Source organism: Suncus etruscus, chromosome 18 (genome assembly GCF_024139225.1).
Source record: "Suncus etruscus isolate mSunEtr1 chromosome 18, mSunEtr1.pri.cur, whole genome shotgun sequence".
Classification (NCBI taxonomy): Eukaryota; Metazoa; Chordata; class Mammalia; order Eulipotyphla; family Soricidae; genus Suncus; species Suncus etruscus.
Window position 1 is genome coordinate 47,598,870 of NC_064865.1, and position 20,763 is coordinate 47,619,632.

The following is a 20,763-nucleotide window of genomic DNA, read 5'->3' on the forward strand; positions in this document are numbered from 1 at the left end:
AAAGTGTCCACTATACTCACACATTTGTTTTTGGGCCATACTCAGTGATGCTCAGGGGTTACTCCTGGCTCTGCACTCAGGAAGTACTCCTGGTGGTGCTTGGGGGACCATATGGGATGCAGTCTTGTCCTTCCATGTTTAAGCCAAACTACTGATCCCAGTTGACTTCTCCCCTTTCTGCGTGTTCAATGCACCTTCTATTGCACCTCGGTGCAAATCCTTTCTTCTACAACAATCACTGCAGAAGGCTCCCTGGCCACTGAACACTCAGCATCCATGCCAGGACAGTGCCATCTACCCAGCTGACCACTTCACACTGGTCAACCCTCCAGTCACCTCACTGCAACCCTGTGGCTTCATGAGAGGGACAGACAGCATTGTCCTGTCACTAGGGAGAGGTCAGTGAGTCAGACAGATGCTTCCTTCCCAACACAGCTCAGCTTCCAACTAACAAGACAGACGAGAAGAATTTGATGCTTGCAACACTTCCTATTGCTGAGTGGAATTTTGTGCGCTGACATTTCTATGTGGTTCTATCTTTTTTCAGTGCACACAAGAATAAACTCTACACAGCTCCAGCTTTCTCCTGAGAATCCCACTTGCTCACACATGCACCTGATTTTAGGCCCCTCAACACGTATGCAAGCACCAGTCCTTCAGTATTTCACAAGCTTTCAACACTATATTTAGAGTTTCACCACTAAATGCCCATGCTGAGGCTGTCTTAATTTCTTTTTCTTTTTTTTTTTGGGTCACACCCGGCAGTGCTCAAGGGTTATTCCTGGCTCCAGGCTCAGAAATTGCTCCTGGCAGGCACGGGGGACCATATGGGACGCTGGGATTCGAACCGATGACCTCCTGCATGAAAGGCAAACACCTTACCTCCATGCTATCTCTCCAGCCCGAGGCTGTCTTAATTTCATTCAGTGAAACATGATGAGATCAACATTCTAACCATTCTTTTTTTTTAAGGGAGGGGGGCATACCCGGTGGCGCTCATGGGTTACTTCTGGCTCTGCGCTCAGAAATTGATCCTGGCAGGCTCAGGGGACCATATGAAATGCCAGGATTCAAAACCACCATCCTGCATGCAAGGCAAACACCCTGCCTCCATGCTATTTCTCTGGCCCTCTATATCATTTTTCTTTTTTTTCTATTTTTTTTTTCTGTTTGCTTTTTCTACATCATTTTTCTAAGAGGCCAACTTTCCCAAAGAATCCATGCAATGTTAAAAAAAAAATCTGTTTTACATTTAGCTGAAAAACACTTTAATTAAAAGGCAATCTATTGGGGCTAGAGCAAAAGCACAGTGGGTAGGATGATTGTCTTGCACGCAGCTGATCCAAGTTCAATCCCTGGCATCCCATATGGTCCCCCAGAGTCTGTCAAGAGTAATTCCTGAGCACAGAGCCAGAAGTAACCCCTGGTTGAGCGTCGATGGTTGTAGCTCCAAAACAAAAACAAAAAAGCAATCTACTGGGACCAAAGCGGTGGCGCAAGTGGTAAGGCGTTTGCCTTGCAGGCAGCAAAAGGACGGACCAAGGTTCGATCCCCTGGCATCTCATATGGTCCCCTAAACCAGGGGCGATTTCTGAGTGCATAGCCAGGAGTAACCCCTGAGCATCATGAGATGTGGCCCAAAAACCAAAAAAAAAAAGAAAAAGAAAGCAGTCTACTTAAATTGCTTTGAATTTGTTGGGTACTTGTCTCTTGGTTTTGTTTTGTTTAAGGCTAAATCTGTCTACTGGGGACCATTTGGACGGAAGGGTGAGGGAGTACCTTTAACAAGAGACACACACACACAGGGCAGAGAGGAGCTTCCAGGAGAAATTAAAGGCCAGTTCTATGCTCACCTCTCCTCGGCCCACAGTGTCACCTTCTGCTGCGCCGTCTGGCTGTAGGTGAGGCGGTCGGCGCTACTGTTCTGGCTCTGCCGCTCTGGGGACAGCTGCTGACGAAGCTGCTCCAGCTCCCGCTCGTACATGAGTCGCTGCTCCTCCAGGGCACTCCGCTTCTCCTCCAAATACTGCTTCTCTAGGACCTGAACCACGTTCTGAACCGGATCTGCGGAACCAAAGGACAAGATGAGGTGTCTTGAGACTGGCAGCCCATCAGGGCTTGGTTTAGCTAAAGGCCCAAACCTGCCCCTTCCATACATCTTCTGTGAGGATCCTTTGATCCCTGGAAATGAGCTCAATCGTCCCTCTGCTATCGTTTGGCTGAATGCTCTGTCTGATCGCTCCTCCCAGTGATCAGAGATCACAGATCACAGATCACAGCTGTGTGGGCTTATTCATTTAGAAAAACCACCTCATGCAAGCCAGGACAGCGTCAAAGACATAGTACATGAGCTTGGGCCTTTGCTGATTGTAAGTCAATATCTCTGTCCATTCAGCAATGGATTTGGCAAATGGCTATGCACTACATTCTGTATTTCAACCACAAATAATATGATTGCCAAGAGTGTGATTTGGGAGGAAATTGATAAATGACATGCTTGAAAATATCGATGGGATCCGGGTCTGGCAATTTCTCAGATGTTAATGTCTAAAAGGCAATTGACTTGTACAAAGGGAAAGATGATTTTTCTTTTCTCTTGTCGCAGATCATCAACTAATACCGACTAATATTGCTCAGCAGGTCACCGTTCTAACTAGAGGATTATTTATTTATTTGGCATCAGTAGGAATCAATACTATGGGCTAATTGGCCACGACAGGACATTAGCGTTGTAATGAAGGATGCCTGGAATGTCATATGTAAGGAGGAATGTTACCAGGGTGAGTGGACTATGAAGTCCCCCATGTGAAGACTACATGGATAGTAACCATGGCACATGAGTGTTGGCAGCAGATAAACACTTTCTTGAAGTTGTTGAGTGTGAAGGAGGTTCGAGTCCCAGCTGGGACTTCACCCATGTGCCTGCTATTCAATGCTACCTATGTAACATTCTCACACATGGACTCTCAGTGTAGTTTCCCAGACAAGACTGGGAAAGGAGGATGATGGAAAGAATTTTCATATTACAGCTGTAAGTGCCTTTTTCAGAGGACCCTAACAATTTGTGAAATAAGCCCACGACTTATACTGATTTTTCGCTAGGAGAGGTAGAAAAAAGCTAGGTTAGCTTTAACCAAGAAAAAAAATAAAAAAAGGTTAAATAATGCAAACCAAAAAGCAGCGAGCATTTCAGAAAAATATACCACTCACAAGATGTGTCTAGTTTTGGCGAGTTGTTATAATAAAAATGACAACCACCGGTAATAAAAGCTACTTGCTACTGACTTCATCTCTCATGGTCACCTCTGCATGCATCATCTAGGTCCTAGATTCTAGGATAACCCATGCAACAAATAGTTATGTTCCCATTTTACTTAAAATGTTTTGGTTTCGGTTTTGAGCCCCATTTAAAAGTGCTCAGGGACTACTCTTGGCTCAGTACTCGGGAACCATGTGGAGAGGGATAGAAATGAGGTTCTCCCATATGGAAAGGATGTACTCCAGGTGTATGAACCACCAACCTGGCCCCAAGGTGCCCTGATATTTCCAAGATGAGAAAACTGAAGCTCAAATCAATTAAGACCATAAAGATACAAGTGTCAGAGTCAGATTTAGAACACAGATCAGAACTAATTCATGAGAAAATGAAGAATAAGAAATCGATGCAGGTTTTTTCTTTTCTGTTCACACTCGGTGGTGCTCAGGGCTTATTTCTGGCTCTGCACTTAGGAATCACTCCTGGCAGTGGTTGGGGGGACCATAAGGGATGCCAGGGATTGAATCCAGGCTGGCTGCATGCAAAGCATGCACTATACTATCGCTCTGGCCCCTGGATGCAGTATTTTGGGGTGCAGGGCAGTTGTTTGTTTTTGGGCCACACTCGGAGCCACTCTGGGGTTACTCCTGGTTTTGTGCTCAGAAATCATTCCTGGCAGGCACAGGGGATGCTGGGATTCGAACCACCATTCGTCCTGGATAGCTGCATGCAAGGCAAACGCCCTACTGAAGTGCTATCTCTCTGGCCCCCGATACAGTATTCTTACCTCTAACATTTTGTCCAAAACTAATAGTTTATTATTTTTTTTCCTTAAGTATGTACTGTTCTTAAAATTTTGAAATCCAGCATTTTATTTTAAGGCACAAGAGTTTGCTTTGCTTTGTTTTGGGGACACACCTGGCAATGCTCAGAAGTTACCCCTGTCTCTGCACTCAAGACTTAGTCCTGGGCCCGGAGAGATAGCATAGCGGTGTTTGCCTTGCAAGCAGCCGATCCAGGACCAAAGGTGGTTGGTTCAAATCCCGGTGTCCCATATGGTCCCCCGTGCCTGCCAGGAGTTATTTCTGAGCAGACAGCCAGGAGTAACCCCTGAGCAACGCCGGGTGTGGCCCAAAAGCCAAAAAAAAAAAAAAAAAAGATTTAGTCCTGGTGGTGCTCAGGGATCAAAAACTGATTTGGTTTTGTGCAAGGCAAGTACCCTACCTGGTGTACCATCACTCGGGCCCCTGAGAACTTCACTTTTAGATCCTTCAACTTTGTGTTTATGAATCTTTTCTAGAAAAAAGTGCAGAACCTACCACAGTATAGAATCATACTATAAAGTTTTAGCTAAAACAGAAACAAAACAGAGCAAGTCGAGTCATCCTTATTTCTACTTGCTGGCCAGTGGGAGCAGAAACTCCCATGGCTGCATGGCAGGGATTCACCCCAGACGTCCATGGAGCTGCTGCTGCTGCTACAGGGCAAAGCACCTGCTACAGAACACCCACTACAGTGCCACCAGTGGGGGCAACAGTGCCCACAGGAAAGAAGGGCACCCCCTGGCAGTGAAGTTGTAGCTTTTGTCTGTTTGGGGACCACACTAACTAAGCCCAGGGACTGACTACTTCTGGCCCTAAATAGATGACTGGTTTTGTGCTCAGGAGTTGCTTCTGGCAATGCTCTAGGTAATACTAGAGGTTGGAGCAGGGTTGGGTTTGAAACAGGATTGCCCTGCCAGCAAGGCAAAGGCCTGAATTCAAGTGTTATAGGGTCTATTATCTACAGAGATCAGATTTGTTTATTTTCTTATTTTGGGGGCAGGGCACCATATCTGGTGATGCTCAGGATTTACTTTTCATGCTGTATTCAGGGATTAACCCTGGTGGGGCTTATGAAGGGACTATCTGAGGTGCCAGGGTTTGCATATTGTATCAATACATTGTATGCAAGGAAAACATCTTACCAGTTGTACTATCTCTCTTGTCCTTTTCTTTTTTTGGTTTTGGGCCACACACATGCAATGCTCAGGGCTACTCCTGGCTCAGTGCTCAGAAATCGCTCCTGCTGGGAATTGAACCACCGTCTGTCCTGGTTTGGCCACATGCAGGCAAACAGCCTACTGCTGTGCTATCTCTCCAGCTCCAGTTGTATTATCTCTATAGTCCTGGCTTGTAAATCTTTTTTTTTAGTCCCACCTGGTGATGTTCAGGGGTTATTCCTCACTCTGCACTGGGGAATTACTCCTAGTGGTGGTCAGGGCACCACATGGGATGCCAGTGATAGAACCCAGGTTGGCCTTGTGCAAGGCAAGCACCCTACTCGCTGTGCAACGGCTCTGGCATTCCTTCTCTCCATTTGTAATTCAGCTGAACTGGCTGTCAGAGATATGAGAATCCATTATTTATTCTATTACTGGGATCATACGGGTAGATACACATCTGACTGTGTATGAAATAAAATCATTGGTATCAACAACATGAATATCAGCAATGAGTCTATAATGAATAGCTACCAGATATTTTTTTTTTTTTTTTTTTACCACTGGGAAGAGACTGGAGCTGGGATATGTAGGGAGAGGGGGCCATAATAGAAAAGGGAATATTCCCAAGCCAAGAAATCTAGTGTGACTGTCAGGCAGAAAACGCCAGCTGGTTCCCAGCACGCTGTTAGATTTAGCCAAAGCCGATAGCAGAAGCAAAATCACTGCTGGAAGCAGCCATGGTCCCTCATGCGATGCCAGTCAGAGCAACCTTTCTCCCACTGTGTGTGGAGCATCTTCGTCTGAAACCACAGAAGAGGAAAGAGGATCTTCAAATAGGACCACCAAGGGGAGGACCACCAGGCAGAGAGGCTGAGGATCGGGAAGTGACCTGGCAGCAAAGGGGACTCGAGTGAATGCCATCGAGCTACTAGCATGTGTCACATTCAGTATGTGGTACCCCCTACTGCCCACATCCCAGGATCTCTCTACCAGAGGGATGGGTCAGAGGCAGGCAGGGGGAGACAGTTCTTTAAGTTAGACAGAGTCAATGTTGGGGAACCGGCCTCATTTGGGGCACACCTGTTTAACCCAGGTGATGCTGCTAACTGGCCAGACTTTGATGACTATAGGGGCCATCAAGGGGTACAGACTGATTGGCTGTGGAGGAGCTCAACACACAAGTGAGTGGGCCAGCTCAGAAATCTGGGTTCGAGGCCGGAATGGTTGTATAGTGGGTAGGGTGTTTGCCTTGCATGTTGCTGATCCGGGTTCAGTCCCCTGCATCTCATAGGGTCCCCCAAGCCTGCCAAGAATGATTTCTGAGTTCTGCTGGGTGTGGTTCCAAATGAAAAACATAGACAAAAAAAAAAAAATAAAAGTAACATGGATGTGGGAAGTCACACAGTGCAACCTGGGGTGATGGGAGAGGCCAAAGATGTGTGGAACTAGATGATTTTCCAGAAAAAAATGCAGCTCCCCACAGAGGGGGTTCCACCACCTGGAGCCTGCCCACTGTGGAGTCACACCCTGGACTCTTTAGGTTTCCAGAAAAATCACTCTTCTGGTGCTCAGACACCTGCTTAAAGGGCCCATTTGTGACTGCCATAGCTCTACCTGGAGCCTTCCCATGGGGAAAGCAAGCAGAAGAGGGACCCCAAAGCCTGGTCCCAGTTCAGCTGGTACCAGACAAAGCCCGGGGAGCTTCTTCATGTAGATTCTTGACTGGGTACTTTGAAATCACCAGATACTTTTGTCTTCTTGTTTGATATAGTTCATATTAATGTGTTATACCTTTTTTTTTTGTAATCTGGTCTTTTTGTTTGTTTGTTTGTTTTTTGGGCCACACCCGGTGATGCTCAGGGGTTACTCCTGGCTATGCGCTCAGAAGTCGCTCCTGGCTTGGGGGACCATATGGGACGCCGGGGGATCGAACCTCGGTCTGTCCTAGGCTAGAGCAGGCAAGTCAGGCACCTTACCTCTAGCGCCACTACCCGGCCCTGTAATCTGGTCTTTTGTTCATATTTTTGTATTTATTAAAGAGAAGAGATCCGGGGCCCGGAGAGATAGCACAGCGGCGTTTGCCTTGCAAGCAGCCGATCCAGGACCAAAGGTGGTTGGTTCGAATCCCGGTGTCCCATAGGGTCTCCCGTGCCTGCCAGGAGCTATTTCTGAGCAGACAGCCAGGAGTCACCGCTGAGCATCGCCGGGTATGGCCCCCAAACCAAAAACCAAAAAAAAAAAATAAAAAAGAGAGAGAGAAGAGATCCATTGGTTCTGAGTGATAGTACAGCAAGTAGGGCACTTGCCCTGCATGTGGCTGATCTATATTCAATCTCCAGCACCTTGTATGGTTCCCTGAGCACCCCCAAGAGTGACCCCTGAGCACAGAGCCAGGTGTAAGGACTGAGCACAGCCTGGTGTGACCCCAAAAATCAAACACAAGAACAACATGAGGTTCAACCTGAAATTCCCTGATTCCTAATCTGCTGGGGATTTTCCTGCCTCTGAAAAAAATGCAGAAATCACAGGTGGAATGATGAGAAATTTGAGCCATGGAAACAACAGCCTATAAATAGTGGCTGTATTGATTTGAGGGTGGGGATACCCCCAGTGGGGCTTAGGGCTTACTCCTGGCTCTGTGCTCAGGGATCATTCTTGGAGGGGCTCAGGGCACCATATTGGGGGGGGGGGTTCCATAATTCAATTTGGGTCAACCATATGTAAGGCAAGCACCCTACTTGTTGTACTATCTCTTCAGCCCCAGTATAACTGGCTAAAGAACAAAAGGTCTTACAATGGGGGAATGACTGACTTCTTGGAGACACCAGAGGGCAGAGACCAGGCCCCGGAATATTGTTGCCAGCCCTTCCTAAGGCACTTTCTAGATCAATTCGAGGAGTCCACATTCCATGGAGTGGGGTGCATGACAGACCACTGGGCCAGGGTGGTCTTACCATTGCTGTTGAGTGTTTTCATGATAACCTCCATCTGTGCAAACTCATAGTTGTAGTCGGGCTCCGACGAGGCCTCGCTGGCCGAGTCGGCATCATGCTCGGGTGGACCCGCTTCTTTTTCAAAATCCTTCAGCCAATCTCGCCGCTTCCTCTTGGGCAGGTTGATCCTGTGGGGAAGTTGCCCCATGAGAGAAAACCCACTTGGGTTATGCTCACAGAGACCAGAGAAAAGGCAGGTCTCAGAGGACAGCAGGGCAGATGTGGACATTACCGGAAAAAGTGGTTATTTCCCCATAGGATGCGGTCGCCGTGCCACAGCTGGGTGGTGCTGCCCAGTAAGGTGCCATTCACACAGGACCTGCAGGGACAAGGGTAGGGGTCAGCTCAGGGGTGGAGGAAGAGATCAACCCTAGGACAAGGGCAGAGGTCAACTCAAGAACATGGACAGAGGTAAACTTAGGACAAGGGCAGGAGTCAACGGGCAGATTAGGGGCATGGACAGAGGTCAGCTCTAGGGCACAGGACAGGTCAGCTAAGGGTTGAGGAAGAGATCAACCCTAGGACAAGGGCAGAGGTCAGCTGGGGACAAGGGTAGAGGTCAATTTAGGGCAGTGCTTTTCAATTATTTTCTGCCATGCTCCCCTAGAAGAAGAAAACATTTTTCCCAATGCCCCCCCGCGCGACTATAAATAATATCTTTATTAAAAAACTTTAACCTGCAAAACAAAAATATATAAAATAATTTGAGCTGATTTTTTTAATCAGAGGTGATGTCTGGATGAATGGCACGTTTTGCAATGCAGAGCTTTTCGAAGCGGGGTTTGAAGCAGGACACAGCAACTCTCAGCTCCAGAGACAGACAGAGACATAAACACGGGGCTTAGCTTGTTATGATAGTGTTTGCCGAGGTCAAACGCACCCCCCTTTATGGAACCACTATTTGAGAAGCACTGGTTTAGGGGCCTGGGCAGAGGTGAACTCAAGGACTCAAGCAGAGGTCATCTTAGGGCATGAGCAGAGGTCACTTCAAGGGCATACGCAGAAGTCAGTTTGGGGGCATGGGCAAAGGTCAGCTCAAGGCACAAGCCCAGCAGTGAGGGAAATGACAGCTTTTGTCAGTGTGCTTTCCCCACCAACACCAGAGAAAGGAATCATAGGTTGGGAAGCACCATAGAGGAGTCTCTCCAACAGAGAGCCTCCCCACTGCACCTGGAAGAGCCACAGTTCAAAGTGGGTGCTGAAGTTCAACATGATTCTACATTAAAATCCACTTAGGGGGGCTGGAGAGATAGCATGAAGGTAAATGTGTTTGCCTTGCATGCAGAAGGACGGTGGTTCGAATTCCAGCATCCCATATGGTCCCCCGTGCCTGCCAGGGGTGATTTCTGAGCACAGAGCCAGGAGTAACTCCTGAGCTCTGCCGGGTGGGACCCAAAACCCAACCCCCCCCAAAATAAATTAATTAAAAAAAAAAAAAAAAGAAAATCCACTTAGGAAAGTGGTAAAGATGCTAAGTGCTGGCCTAGGAAGCCATGGACTATAGGAAACCAACCAGAGGATCAAAACCTATTTGTCTCTGAGAAATTCCAGAAAAAGGGTCAGTGTGTGTGTGTGTGTGTGTGTGTGTGTGTGTGTGTGTAAAGTGTGGAAGAGAACTTAAAAGCTAAAGAGATTTCAGAGACATGATTACAATGCTTGAATCTTAATAAAAACAAAACAAAACCATATGCATACATTTTTGTGGGTGAAGGGGGACGACCCAGGAATGCTCAGGCTTTACTCCTGGCTCAGGGATCACTCCTCGTAGAACTCGAGGACTCCAGGCTGACGGAGTATAAGACCCCACCCTCTGGACTATCTCTCCTGCCCTCCAATCTTTGAATCTTATTTGAATCCAGATTGTAAGAAACGACAGAAAAGCAGTATTTATTTATGAGAAAATGGGGGAACTTTGAACACTGCATAGATGATGAGCAGATAAGGAATCATTGTAATTATTTTGGAGTAATGGTATTGAAGCTTTGTTCAGATATATTCATCATCTGAGGTGGAGGAGGTTAGGTCATACCAGGCTGTGCTCAGGGCATACTCCTGGATCTGTGTTTAAGAAGTACTGCTTCTGGGCCAGAGAGATAGCATGGAGGTAGGGTGTTTGCCATGCATGGAGAAGGAAGGTGGTTCAAATTCCGGCATCCCATATGGAGAGCTAGGAGTAACCCCTGAGCACTGCTGGGTGTGACCCAAAACCCAAAATCCCCCCCAAAAATAGAAAAAACAAACAAAAAAAAGAATCATTGCTCCTGGACTGGACAGATAGCATGGAGATAGGGTGTTTGCCTTGCATGCAGAAGGATGGTGGTTCGAATCCCAGCATCCCAAATGGTCCTCCATGCCTGTCAGGAGCGATTTCTGAGTGCAGAGTCAGGAGTAACCCCTGAACACTGCCCCGGGTATGACCCAAAAACCAAAAACCAAACAAACAAACAAAAAAGGAATCACTGTTCCTGTTAGTTCTCAGTGACCAAATGAGGGGAGTTAGGATCAAACTCAGGTTGGACACATGCAAGGCAACTGTCCTACCTACTGTATTATTTCTCCAATTCTCTCTCTCTCTCTCTCTCTCCCTCTCCCTCCCCTCTCTCTTACCACATCTGGCAGTACTCAGGGGTTACTTCTTGCTCTGTACTCAGAAATAACTCTTGGTAGGCTCAAGGGACCATATGGGATGCTGGGGACCGAACCCGGGTCCATCCTGGGTCGGCCTTGTGCAAGGGAAATGCCCTACAGCTGTGCTAACATTCAGCACCCCCTTTTCTTTTTGTAACTGAATCTTCAACCTGTTCCAAGCACTTCACTGTACCTTACTGCCTCTCAACTATGATTTGCACGCTTTGGTACCACTTGCTGTTCTCCCAATAAAATCATAATTCAAAGATCACTTTATGAGAACATTTCTCTTCCTAGATGATAATTGTTTCTTTTTTTGAGGGGGTCACACCTGGAGGCACTTAGGGGTTATTTCTGGTTCTGCACTCAGAAATCGCCCCAAGCAGGCTTGGGGGACCATATGGGATGCTGGGATTTGAAACGGTCTGTCCTGTGCAAAGCAAATGCCCTACCACTGTGCTATTGCTCTGGCCCAAATAACTGTTGTTTCTAAACATTGTTCTTCACCAGGCTTTGAGATATACTTGGGCATTTTCAGTAAAGAGCCTTGAGCAAAGGGTAAAGACTGAAAGAACCACTATCCCAGAGTTTCAGGGAAAGGAGATAGGGTAGGAGGAGAAGAGGAATAAGAATAAAATTAAAAATATATTGTTATAGACTTGGAACCGTATGAGAAATTCTGTTGATTAAAATAATTTTTGGTAGTGTTAGGAGGGAATGTGATCAAATTATCACTCTGTATACTTGAAATATGCAGTTTATTTGCCAAGTTGGGAGGGGGATAAAAAATAGGAAGTTGCAAAACAAACAAAAAAGTAGCCTCTGGGGCCAGAGAGATAGCATGGACGTAAGGCATTTGCCTTGCATGCAGAAGGACGGTGGTTGGAATCCCAGCATCCCATACGGTCCCCCGAGCCTGCCAGGAGCTATTTCTGAGCATACAGCCAGGAGTGACCCTTGAGCGCTGCCGGATGTGATCCAAAAACAAAAACAAACAAACAAACAGCAGCCTCCCTCCAGAACTTGTAATATAGTTAAAAAAAAATTATATGGGGCCGGAGAGATAGCATGGAGACAAAGCATTTGCCTTGCAATCAGAAGGTCGGTGGTTCAAATCCTGGCATCCAATATGGTGCCCTGAGCCTGCCAGAAGCAATTTCTGAGCATAGAACCAGGAGTAATCCCTGAGTGCTGCCGGGTATGACCCAAAAACCAAAAAAAAAAAAAAAAAATACATGGCTAAAGAATTTAGAATAGTGAAAACTAAGCAATGGCATCATTTTATTTATTCAAGTCAAACAATTATATCACTGTATCACTACACACTACTATTCTCATTAATCTCCATTTTCACTACTTAGAAGTTATATGGCCCATGTTATTAACAGATGTATCTAAAATGCATGACAAGTTTTGCTCATGAAAGTGAGAAATCTAGATTGGGAAGGTAGCTTCATGGTGGAATACATGTTCTATGTGTGTGAGGCCCTAGGACTGATCCCTGGCATCACAACTACACTGCAGTCAGAAAGATTTTGAATGACAAATACAAATACTTGTGTGCTGACAAATACTATTATAAAATTTAAACTTTTTATCTGGTTATAAAAATAGCTCAAGACACCATTTTTGGATTTTTTGGTCACATCGGATGACGCTCAGGGATTACTTCTGGCTATGCACTCAGAAATCACTCCTGGCTTGGGGGACCATATGGGACACCAGGGGATAGAACTGCAGTTTGTCCTAGATTAGCGCGTCCTAGGTTAGGGCATAAAAGGCAAATGCCCTACCGCTTGCGCCACCGCTCTGGCCCTCGACACACCATTTAATAGAAATTAAAATAATTCTATATAAAAATGAAGAGATATTTTTAATCGTGAACAAAAGTATCTCATGGTGATTCAATTAAAAAAATTTTTTTAGGGGCTGGAGAGATAGCACAGTGGTAAAGTGTTTGCCTTAGACACAGGACGGTGATTCGAATCCCGGCATCCCATATGGTCCTCCGACCCTGCCAGGAGCGATGTCTAAGCATAGAGCCAGGAGTAACCCCTGAGTGCTGCCAGGTGTGACTACCCCCCAATTTTTTTTTAATTAAGAAATAGGGATGATGGGGGCTGGTGAGGTGGTGCTAGAGGTAAGGTGTCTGCCTTGCAAGCGCTAGCCAAGGAAGGACAACAAGGTTTCATCCCCCGGTGTCCCATATGGTCCCCCCAAGCCAGGAGCAATTTCTGAGCGCTTAGCCAGGAGTAACCCCTGAGCATCAAATGGGTGTGGCCTAAAACCAAAAAACAAACTAAAAAAAAAGATAGGGATGAAGCTTTAGCACAGAGGGTAGGGTACCCTGCATCCCATAAGGTCCCCCGAGTCTGCCAGGTGTGATTTCTGAGTATTGCCAGATGTGGTCCAAGCCACCACACACTCCCACACACACCCACACCCACAAAGAGATATTATTCTTATCCATTTTTAAATTTCACATGCTATGACTTAGCTTAGACACTTTTAATAAAATGGAGCTATTTACACAGCATTATCTAGAAACAACTAACTTTATTTAATAGGTCCACCTGTCAGCTACCTCCCTTTTGTCAGCTGTTAGCCCATGTACCATGTGAGAAAAACAGAAGCTTAGGTGATGGCAGGATCTCAAGCCCATCACTTGGCCCGTCAAGGCAGAGACAACTTCCTCCCAAGCTCCTAACATTGTGGTTCCTCTTGGAAGGTGCATCCCTGAGAATCAGGGCAGCCTTCACTGCAGTAGGTGAGGCTAGAATTGGGGTCCACGCTTAATGAGTACCAGCACTCATGCCCCGTGGAGCCGTTTCTTTTGCTTACCGAGCATTTTCTTTGGGGGTCAAAGTGACGTCTCCATCAGGGGCAATGTGGATCTCGCAGTGCTCGGGCTGAATACCTATTCCGAAGAGCTGGATGTCCTGCGACGTGTCTGCACCCACCCTGGTGTGGTCCTAGAGGCAGATGGTGAAAGGGAGAAAGAAAGCCATTTGCAAGGGATTCAACAAAGATCTGTCCTCTTGCTCAGTCTGGGCGATGCAACAGTGTGTTGAGTGAGTACGTCAGGGAGGGTACCCTGAACTCCAATTTGGACTCAACAAGTCCCTATTTATGGCACCATAGGCAACCTGTTAAGACACAGCACTCTACTCTTTTATTTTGCTTTTATGTGCTTGGGGCACACCCAGGAGTGCTCCAGACATACTCCTTGCTCTGCACTCAGAAATCACTCCAGTTGCGCTTAGGGGACCATGAGGGATGCTGGGGAGCAAGCCCAGGTCAGCTGTCTCTGATGCGAGTGCCCTACCTGCTGTCCTACCCACCTCCCAATATTATGCCTTTCATTTGTTTTAGGCCATACATGGTAACCCTTAGTGTTTCTTTCTGTAGTATTCAGGGGACTCTCTGGGTGTTGGAGATCCAACCAGGGTTTGGCTGCCTTAATCCCAATACTATCTCTCCAACCCTATTTTACTTGTGATCCCAGTTTTCTTTTGCTCTCTAATAATTTGTCTTCCTTCCTGCAAAAAACTAGGATAGTATGATTCATTGAAGTTTCGCACTAAGATTCTTTTCAGGTTCACTTGAGCCAATAGCGGAAGTGCTTTCAAAACAGATATAGTTGAATAAAAAAGCCATGACATGCAGTGTCACAGAGAGTCGTACTTTCAAATATATGACTTTTAATTTGGTTCACTACTCAGTCCTTTGTTTCTTTCCTGTTGCCCTAAAAATACATTTCAGGGGATCAGAGAGATAGCACAGAAGTAGGGCATTTGCCTTGCACACGGCCAATCCAGGATGGACATTGGTTCAATTCCCTGCATCCCATATGGTCAGAAATCACTGACTCAGAAATAGTTCCTGGCAAGCTCGGGGAACCATATGGGATCAAACTTGGGTCTGTTCCAGGAAGGTCGTATGCAGGGCAAACCACCCTACCACTGTGCTATCTCTCTGGCCCCTGAAGACGAAATTTCAAACAGGATGTAAAAGGGTCCTGAGGTTTAAGAGTTAAGTCCCAAAGGCCACCACCACCTCCACCATTGATGAGGGACTAGGAAACCCAACATGATTTCTCCAGGGGGTTGATGTAGGAAAGACACACAGATCCCTCTGAGCTAGATGCGCCCCCAAGCCTTGCTTGAGGTTTTTGTAGCTCTTGGGATCCTGCAAGTCACTTCCAATGCTAATAGGACATTCTAATACCTGCGTCTTGTCTTTGTGGCTGGGCCCTTGTCACCAAGATCTCAGAACAAGGTCACAGGCCAAGGTACCACCCTGACACTCTCAACTGCCCCCTTGTACCACTGAGTGTATGGAAATATGCAATGATTCCCCCAGATCCCTGGCACAGTTTCAGCATCATGCAAAGCAGCTGGCTTCCAAGTTCAATGATGACCAACAGTGTCATTAATGCTGGGACACTGTTTGAGGGTGAAGTAGGAAAGAGCCAGCAGGATAGAATCATGGAGACACAGTCTCTGACTCAGATTCAGTGGTAAGGATGAAGCAAAGGGCCCGGAGAGATAGCACAGCGGCGTTTGCCTTGCAAGCAGCCAATCCAGGACCAAAGGTGGTTGGTTCGAATCCCAGTGTCCCATATGGTCCCCCGTGCCTGCCAGGAGCTATTTCTGAGCACACAGCCAGGAGTAACCCCTGAGCACCGCTGGTTGTGGCCCAAAAACCAAAAAAAAAAAAAAAAAAAAAAAAAAATGGATGAAGCAAGACCACAATATCTGAACTCCTGAATGCCAACACACTTACCTTTAAGTAATAAACCAGGAGCTCATTGAGAGCAGGGTCTGCGTTCAGGTTGACTAGGTAGCACTTGTCATCTCCCACCTTGATCCCAGAGGTCTCCAGGGAAATCCCCATACTCTCGAGCTGTCTCTGTCTTTCCTGCACACAAAATGGATGGGAGACTTTTATTGCTCTATTCGCAAGACAAACCCATGGAAAGTTGAAGTCACAATTTCTGGAAACCATGCCAGAGACATTGCACATTCTACTCTGATCTGTTGAGTTTATTGAGAGTCTAAAAGGTGTGATGTGATGGCAGTGTTCAAAAGGACGGTGAGAGTAGAGAAGGTGAATCAAAAGAAAGGAGCCTCAAGTTTTGGGAACATAGAGCTCTGGGCCAGTCAAGGAGGGAGACACCCAGTGATGGGTTATAAGATCAGGAAAGGCTTTAGGAAGAGATGAAGGTGTTGAGGTATGGGAGATGAAGCTCAGAGGCGATGCACAGACTTTCTCTTTTTTTTAAATAAATTTTTATTTAAGCACCATGATTACAAGCATATTTGTAGTTGGGTTTCAGTTATAAACAGAACACCCCCCATCACCAGGATGCACAGACTTTCTATGCATGAGGCCCTGGATTAGGTCTCTGGTGAGGAGGGAGGAAGAATCGAAGGAAAGGAGTGAAGGAAGGAAAGAATAAAGATGGTAAAGAAGGATAGATGGTAAAAAGGATGGAGGGGAGAAAGGAAGAATGCAGTGAAGGAAGAAAGGATGGAGAGAAGGAAAGATGTAGGGAAGAAAGGATAGAGGAAGGAAGGGAGGAAGTTACTTTTGTGTGTGTGTGTGTGTGTGTGTGTGTGTGTGTGTGTGTGTGTGTGGTTTTTTGGGTCACACCCGGCAGTGCTCAGGGGTTATTCCTGGCTCCATGTTCAGAAATTGCTCCTGGCAGGCACGGGACCATATGGGACGCCAGGATTTGAACTGATGACCTTCTGCATGAAAGGCAAACGCCTTACCTCCATGCTATCTCTCCGGCCCCGAGGAAGTTACTTTTAATTTTATAAAGGGGTCACCCATGCTGGAGTGATAGTATAGCAGTTATGCCACTTGCATCTCATATTGTCCTCTGAGTTGGCCAGAAGTGACCCTAAGTACAGAGCCAGGAGGAAGCCCTGAGCACTGCAGAGAATGGCCACCAAAACCCAAAATAGAATAAAAAGTAAAGGGAATGCCCAAAGAGATAGCACAGTGGTAGGGCATTAGCCTTGCATGAGTCCAACCTGGGAAGGACCTGGTTTGATTCTTGGCATCATATATGATCCCCTAGTCTGCCAGGGGAGATTTATGAGTACAGAGCCAGGAGTAACCCGAGTGCCACTAGGTGTGGTGCCAAAACCAACCAACCAACCAACCAACCAACCAACCAACCAACCAATCAATCAATAAAGTTAAAAAAATAAATAAAGGGGGTGCTTTAAGAAATCCTGGGAGTGGGGGCATTCCCAGTGAGGCCTGGCTTGGTGGTATGAGCCTGTGTATAGTTCAGTGCTCCATATGGTACTTAGAGCCAGTGATGTTGAATGATGGAGATCATTCAGGAGATCCCAGCATATAGGAAGCTAAACTCAGTTCACACCTGCCAGCATGAGCTCCACTCCATGCAAAAACATCTCATGCCCAGGAACCCTTCTGTGTGTTTTTTTTTTTTTTAAGGATTTGGGGCCACACCCAGTGATGCTCAGGATTTACTCCTGGTTCTGTTCTCAGAACTCGCTCCTGGTAGATTCTGGGGACCATATGGGATGTTGGAGATTAAACCCGGGTTTATTCTGGGTTGGCAGCATGCAAGTCAAATGCATTACCACTGTGCTATCACTCTGGCCCCCAGGAATCCTTTTTGTGAACATGGAACATAGGCCTAGGCCAGTGGTCGGCAACCTGCGGCTCGCAAGCCACATGTGGCTCTTTACATTTTTAATTTGGCTCTTCTGTGTGCCAGGCGGCTGCTCTAGGAGTCAGGACTCTGCTCCTAGCCTCTGTCAGTTCGCAGCCTGTGTGGCTCTCGAAATAAATTTCAATCGTGGTTTTGGCGAGATTTGCCTCAGTTGAAAAAAAAGGTTGCTGACCACTAGCCTAGGCGATTGCTCAGAAGTTTAGAATGCTCGCAGGAGAAAACAGGGTTCAAGTCCCAGTACTGTATGGTCCCTTCCTGAGCTCAAAACTAGGGACAGCTCTCAATCACTCTTGGATTTGACTCAAAAACAAAATTCCTGGGGCCCGGAGTGGTGGCACAGAGGTAGGGCATTTGCCTTGCACACTCTGACCTACGACGTACTGTGGTTCGATCCCCCTGCATCCCATATAGTTCCCCAAGCCAGGAACAATCTTTGAGCGCATAGCCAGGAGTAACCCCTGAGCATCACCATATGTGGCCCAAACACCATTAAAAAGAAATTCCTGAAACGAAATCAAAATTCCAGGGACAGTAGTGAAAGGTTCTTGAACCACAGATTGGACCTCATTTGCAAAGGGCCTTAAAAGTTATTTGCTTATGAAGTAATTTTTGTGTTGGGTGCTGATATAGGGCAGAAGGCATAAGAGCAAATTCAACAAAGTCCCTTCTTTCAAGAAAATAGATAATCTAGAAAAAAGACAGACGATTAAAAAATAAAACAAAACAGCCAGGGGCCGTAGCAATAGCACAGTGGTAGGGCATTTGCCTTGCACATGGCTGACCCAGGATGAACGTGGGTTCCATCCCTGACATCCCATATAACCCCCCGAGCTAGGAGTGATTTCTGAGCACATAGCCAGGAGTAACCCCTGAGCGACACCGGGTGTGCTCTCCACCCAAAATAAAAACCCCAGCGAGCAAGCTGAATTTCCAGTGGAGGTGGTAACAGAGAAAAAGTTAAGTAATAAAAGAGGGACAGGAAGTAAGATCTGTGTGTGACAGTTCCAATGAACTGCAAGAGACATCTAAGCAGAAGCTATCAAGCTACTAGATTAGAATAGCCCAAAGTTTCCAAGTGACCGATGAAATAAAAAAAATTTATAGAAAGCTCGGTGAAAACATTGACCACACGCGCTCAGATGCACACTTAGGTCTTTGGTTTACATTTTACCTCCTTTGTATCACAAAGGATTTTCAAACAAGCCCAAAGAATCAAATACTCTAAAAACAACAACAACAACAACAAGGTTTTGCTAGATATTTTCAATTCTGTACTACATTATATTAGAATTCTTGCTCGGTGATCTAAAAATCACTAAGCAGATTTTTATTTAAGTGTAAAAAGTAAGCAGGGAGTGTGGGGCTTGGAGGTCAAGTTCATGACTTGCATGGACGAGACCCTGGTTGAATTCCCAGTATTATGAAAAAAAAATTATAGATATTTCCTGCACTGACCATGCTGAAATTCACTATTCCCCAGCACTTCTTGCAAATATGTGGCTTAAAGGCAGTTGATGAAAGACAAAGACATCAGTGTCTGAAACTGCTCTTTGCATGTGCTCAGCTGGGCAGAGGAAAGAGATAGAACAGAGAGAAAATGGAAATGAATCATTTTTGAGCACTGAGTGATGGTTTACCTGTGCAATTTCTTCTGTTTTCCTCAGCTTCTCTTCCCATGTCACGGTGAGTTCTTTGATTAGCTTTTCAGACTCTTCAAGCTTCTCCTTCAGTTCAGGGGCCTTCATCGCCTTAAAAATAGAAACAGAGATGATTTGACTTTCTAATTTTTCCCACTGTGATGTACAGGACAATTATTTGTGGTCTTTTTGCAGCAGATTATCAACCAGGTGCTGAAAACAATACTGTCAGTTTTGTTTTGTTTTGTTTGTTTGTTTGCTTGCCACATCCAGTGGCACTCAAGGATTACTCCTGGCTCTTGGGTCAGAAATGGATTGCTCCTTGCAAGCTCAGAGGACCACATGCGATGTTGGGGCTCGAATCCATGTCAGCTGCATAAAAGGCAAATGTCTTATCCACTGTGCTATCACTCCAGCCTCTGTTCGGTGAATTTTTAAACCCTTATTAATCAAATGAAGTAGAAGATTAAAAGGCTGATTCTCTGCCCAGCAGAAAGAGGAATGCAAGCAACCGGAATTAAAGTGAGGCGAATCACTACAAAGTAATTTAATCCAGCATACTTAAATTTCACAATTAAGGACCTAAAAGATGTGAAAGGTCACCTTCAAACTCCTAGGCTGGGGGGCAGGCAAGGTGGCACAAGAGGTAAGGTGTCTGCCTTGCAAGTGCTAGCCAAGGAAGGACCGTGGTTCGATCCCCCGGCGTCCCATATGGTCCCCCCAAGCCAGGGGTAATTTCTGAGCACTTAGCCAGGAGTAACCCTTGAGCATCAAACGGGTGTGGCCCAAAAAACCAAAATCCAAAACCAAAAACAAAAACAAAAAAAACTCCTAGGCTGGAAGAAGAGAAAGGCAGGTGAACAAAAAATTACATCACCACTTCAGCCAATAACTCAATTGTAACTCTGACTCTCCCCTGTTTGATCTCCTGTAGGTTCTTCTTTTGATTAGAAAAGCTGTCAGATAAAAAGGTATTTAAGAGCCAGAGAGAGAGAGAGAGAAAACTCAAAGAGCAAAATGCAGGTTATATTCCTGGTCCTCAGTAAGCTCTCCAGGAGTGACCCATAAACACAGAACTGAAAATGGCCTCCAAACACTGCTAGGTGTGGTACTCCCCCAAAAATATTTCAAACAATATATTTAAATGAGTAGGAGAAAATATAATAAGTAAGGCTCTTGCCTTGCATGTGATTGACCCAGGTTTGATCCCTGCTTTTTTTGGGGGGTGGGGGGAGGTTGGGTCATACCGGGTAGCACTCAGGGTTACTCCTGGCTCTATGCTCAGAAATTGCTCCTGGGCCCAGAGAGATAGTACAGTGGCGTTTGCCTTGCAAGCAGTCGATCCAGGACCAAAGGTGGTTGGTTCGAATCCCAGTGTCCCATATGGTCCCCCGTGCCTGCCAGGAGCTATTTCTGAGCACATAGCCAGGAGTAACCCCTGAGCACCGCCAGGTGTGACCCAAAAAAACAAAAAACAAAAAAAACAAAAAAAAAGAAATTGCTCCTGGCATACTCCGGGGACCATATGGGATGCTGGGATTAGATCCACT

The 20,763-nt window shown here is 46.1% G+C and overlaps 1 protein-coding gene across 1 annotated transcript in view; it reads right to left on the minus strand.

The window, feature by feature from the left end:
- KIF13A (kinesin family member 13A) overlaps positions 1–20,763 on the minus strand; it is a 220,620-nt gene that overhangs the window by 49,907 nt on the left and 149,950 nt on the right. The window contains exons 12-17 of the mRNA XM_049765233.1: positions 19,214–19,324; positions 15,647–15,781; positions 13,703–13,833; positions 8,466–8,552; positions 8,195–8,361; positions 1,854–2,064 (exon numbers count right to left, since the gene is read on the minus strand). Coding sequence (XP_049621190.1) covers positions 1,854–2,064; positions 8,195–8,361; positions 8,466–8,552; positions 13,703–13,833; positions 15,647–15,781; positions 19,214–19,324 — 842 coding nt within the window. The remainder of the gene's footprint in view (positions 1–1,853; positions 2,065–8,194; positions 8,362–8,465; positions 8,553–13,702; positions 13,834–15,646; positions 15,782–19,213; positions 19,325–20,763) is intronic.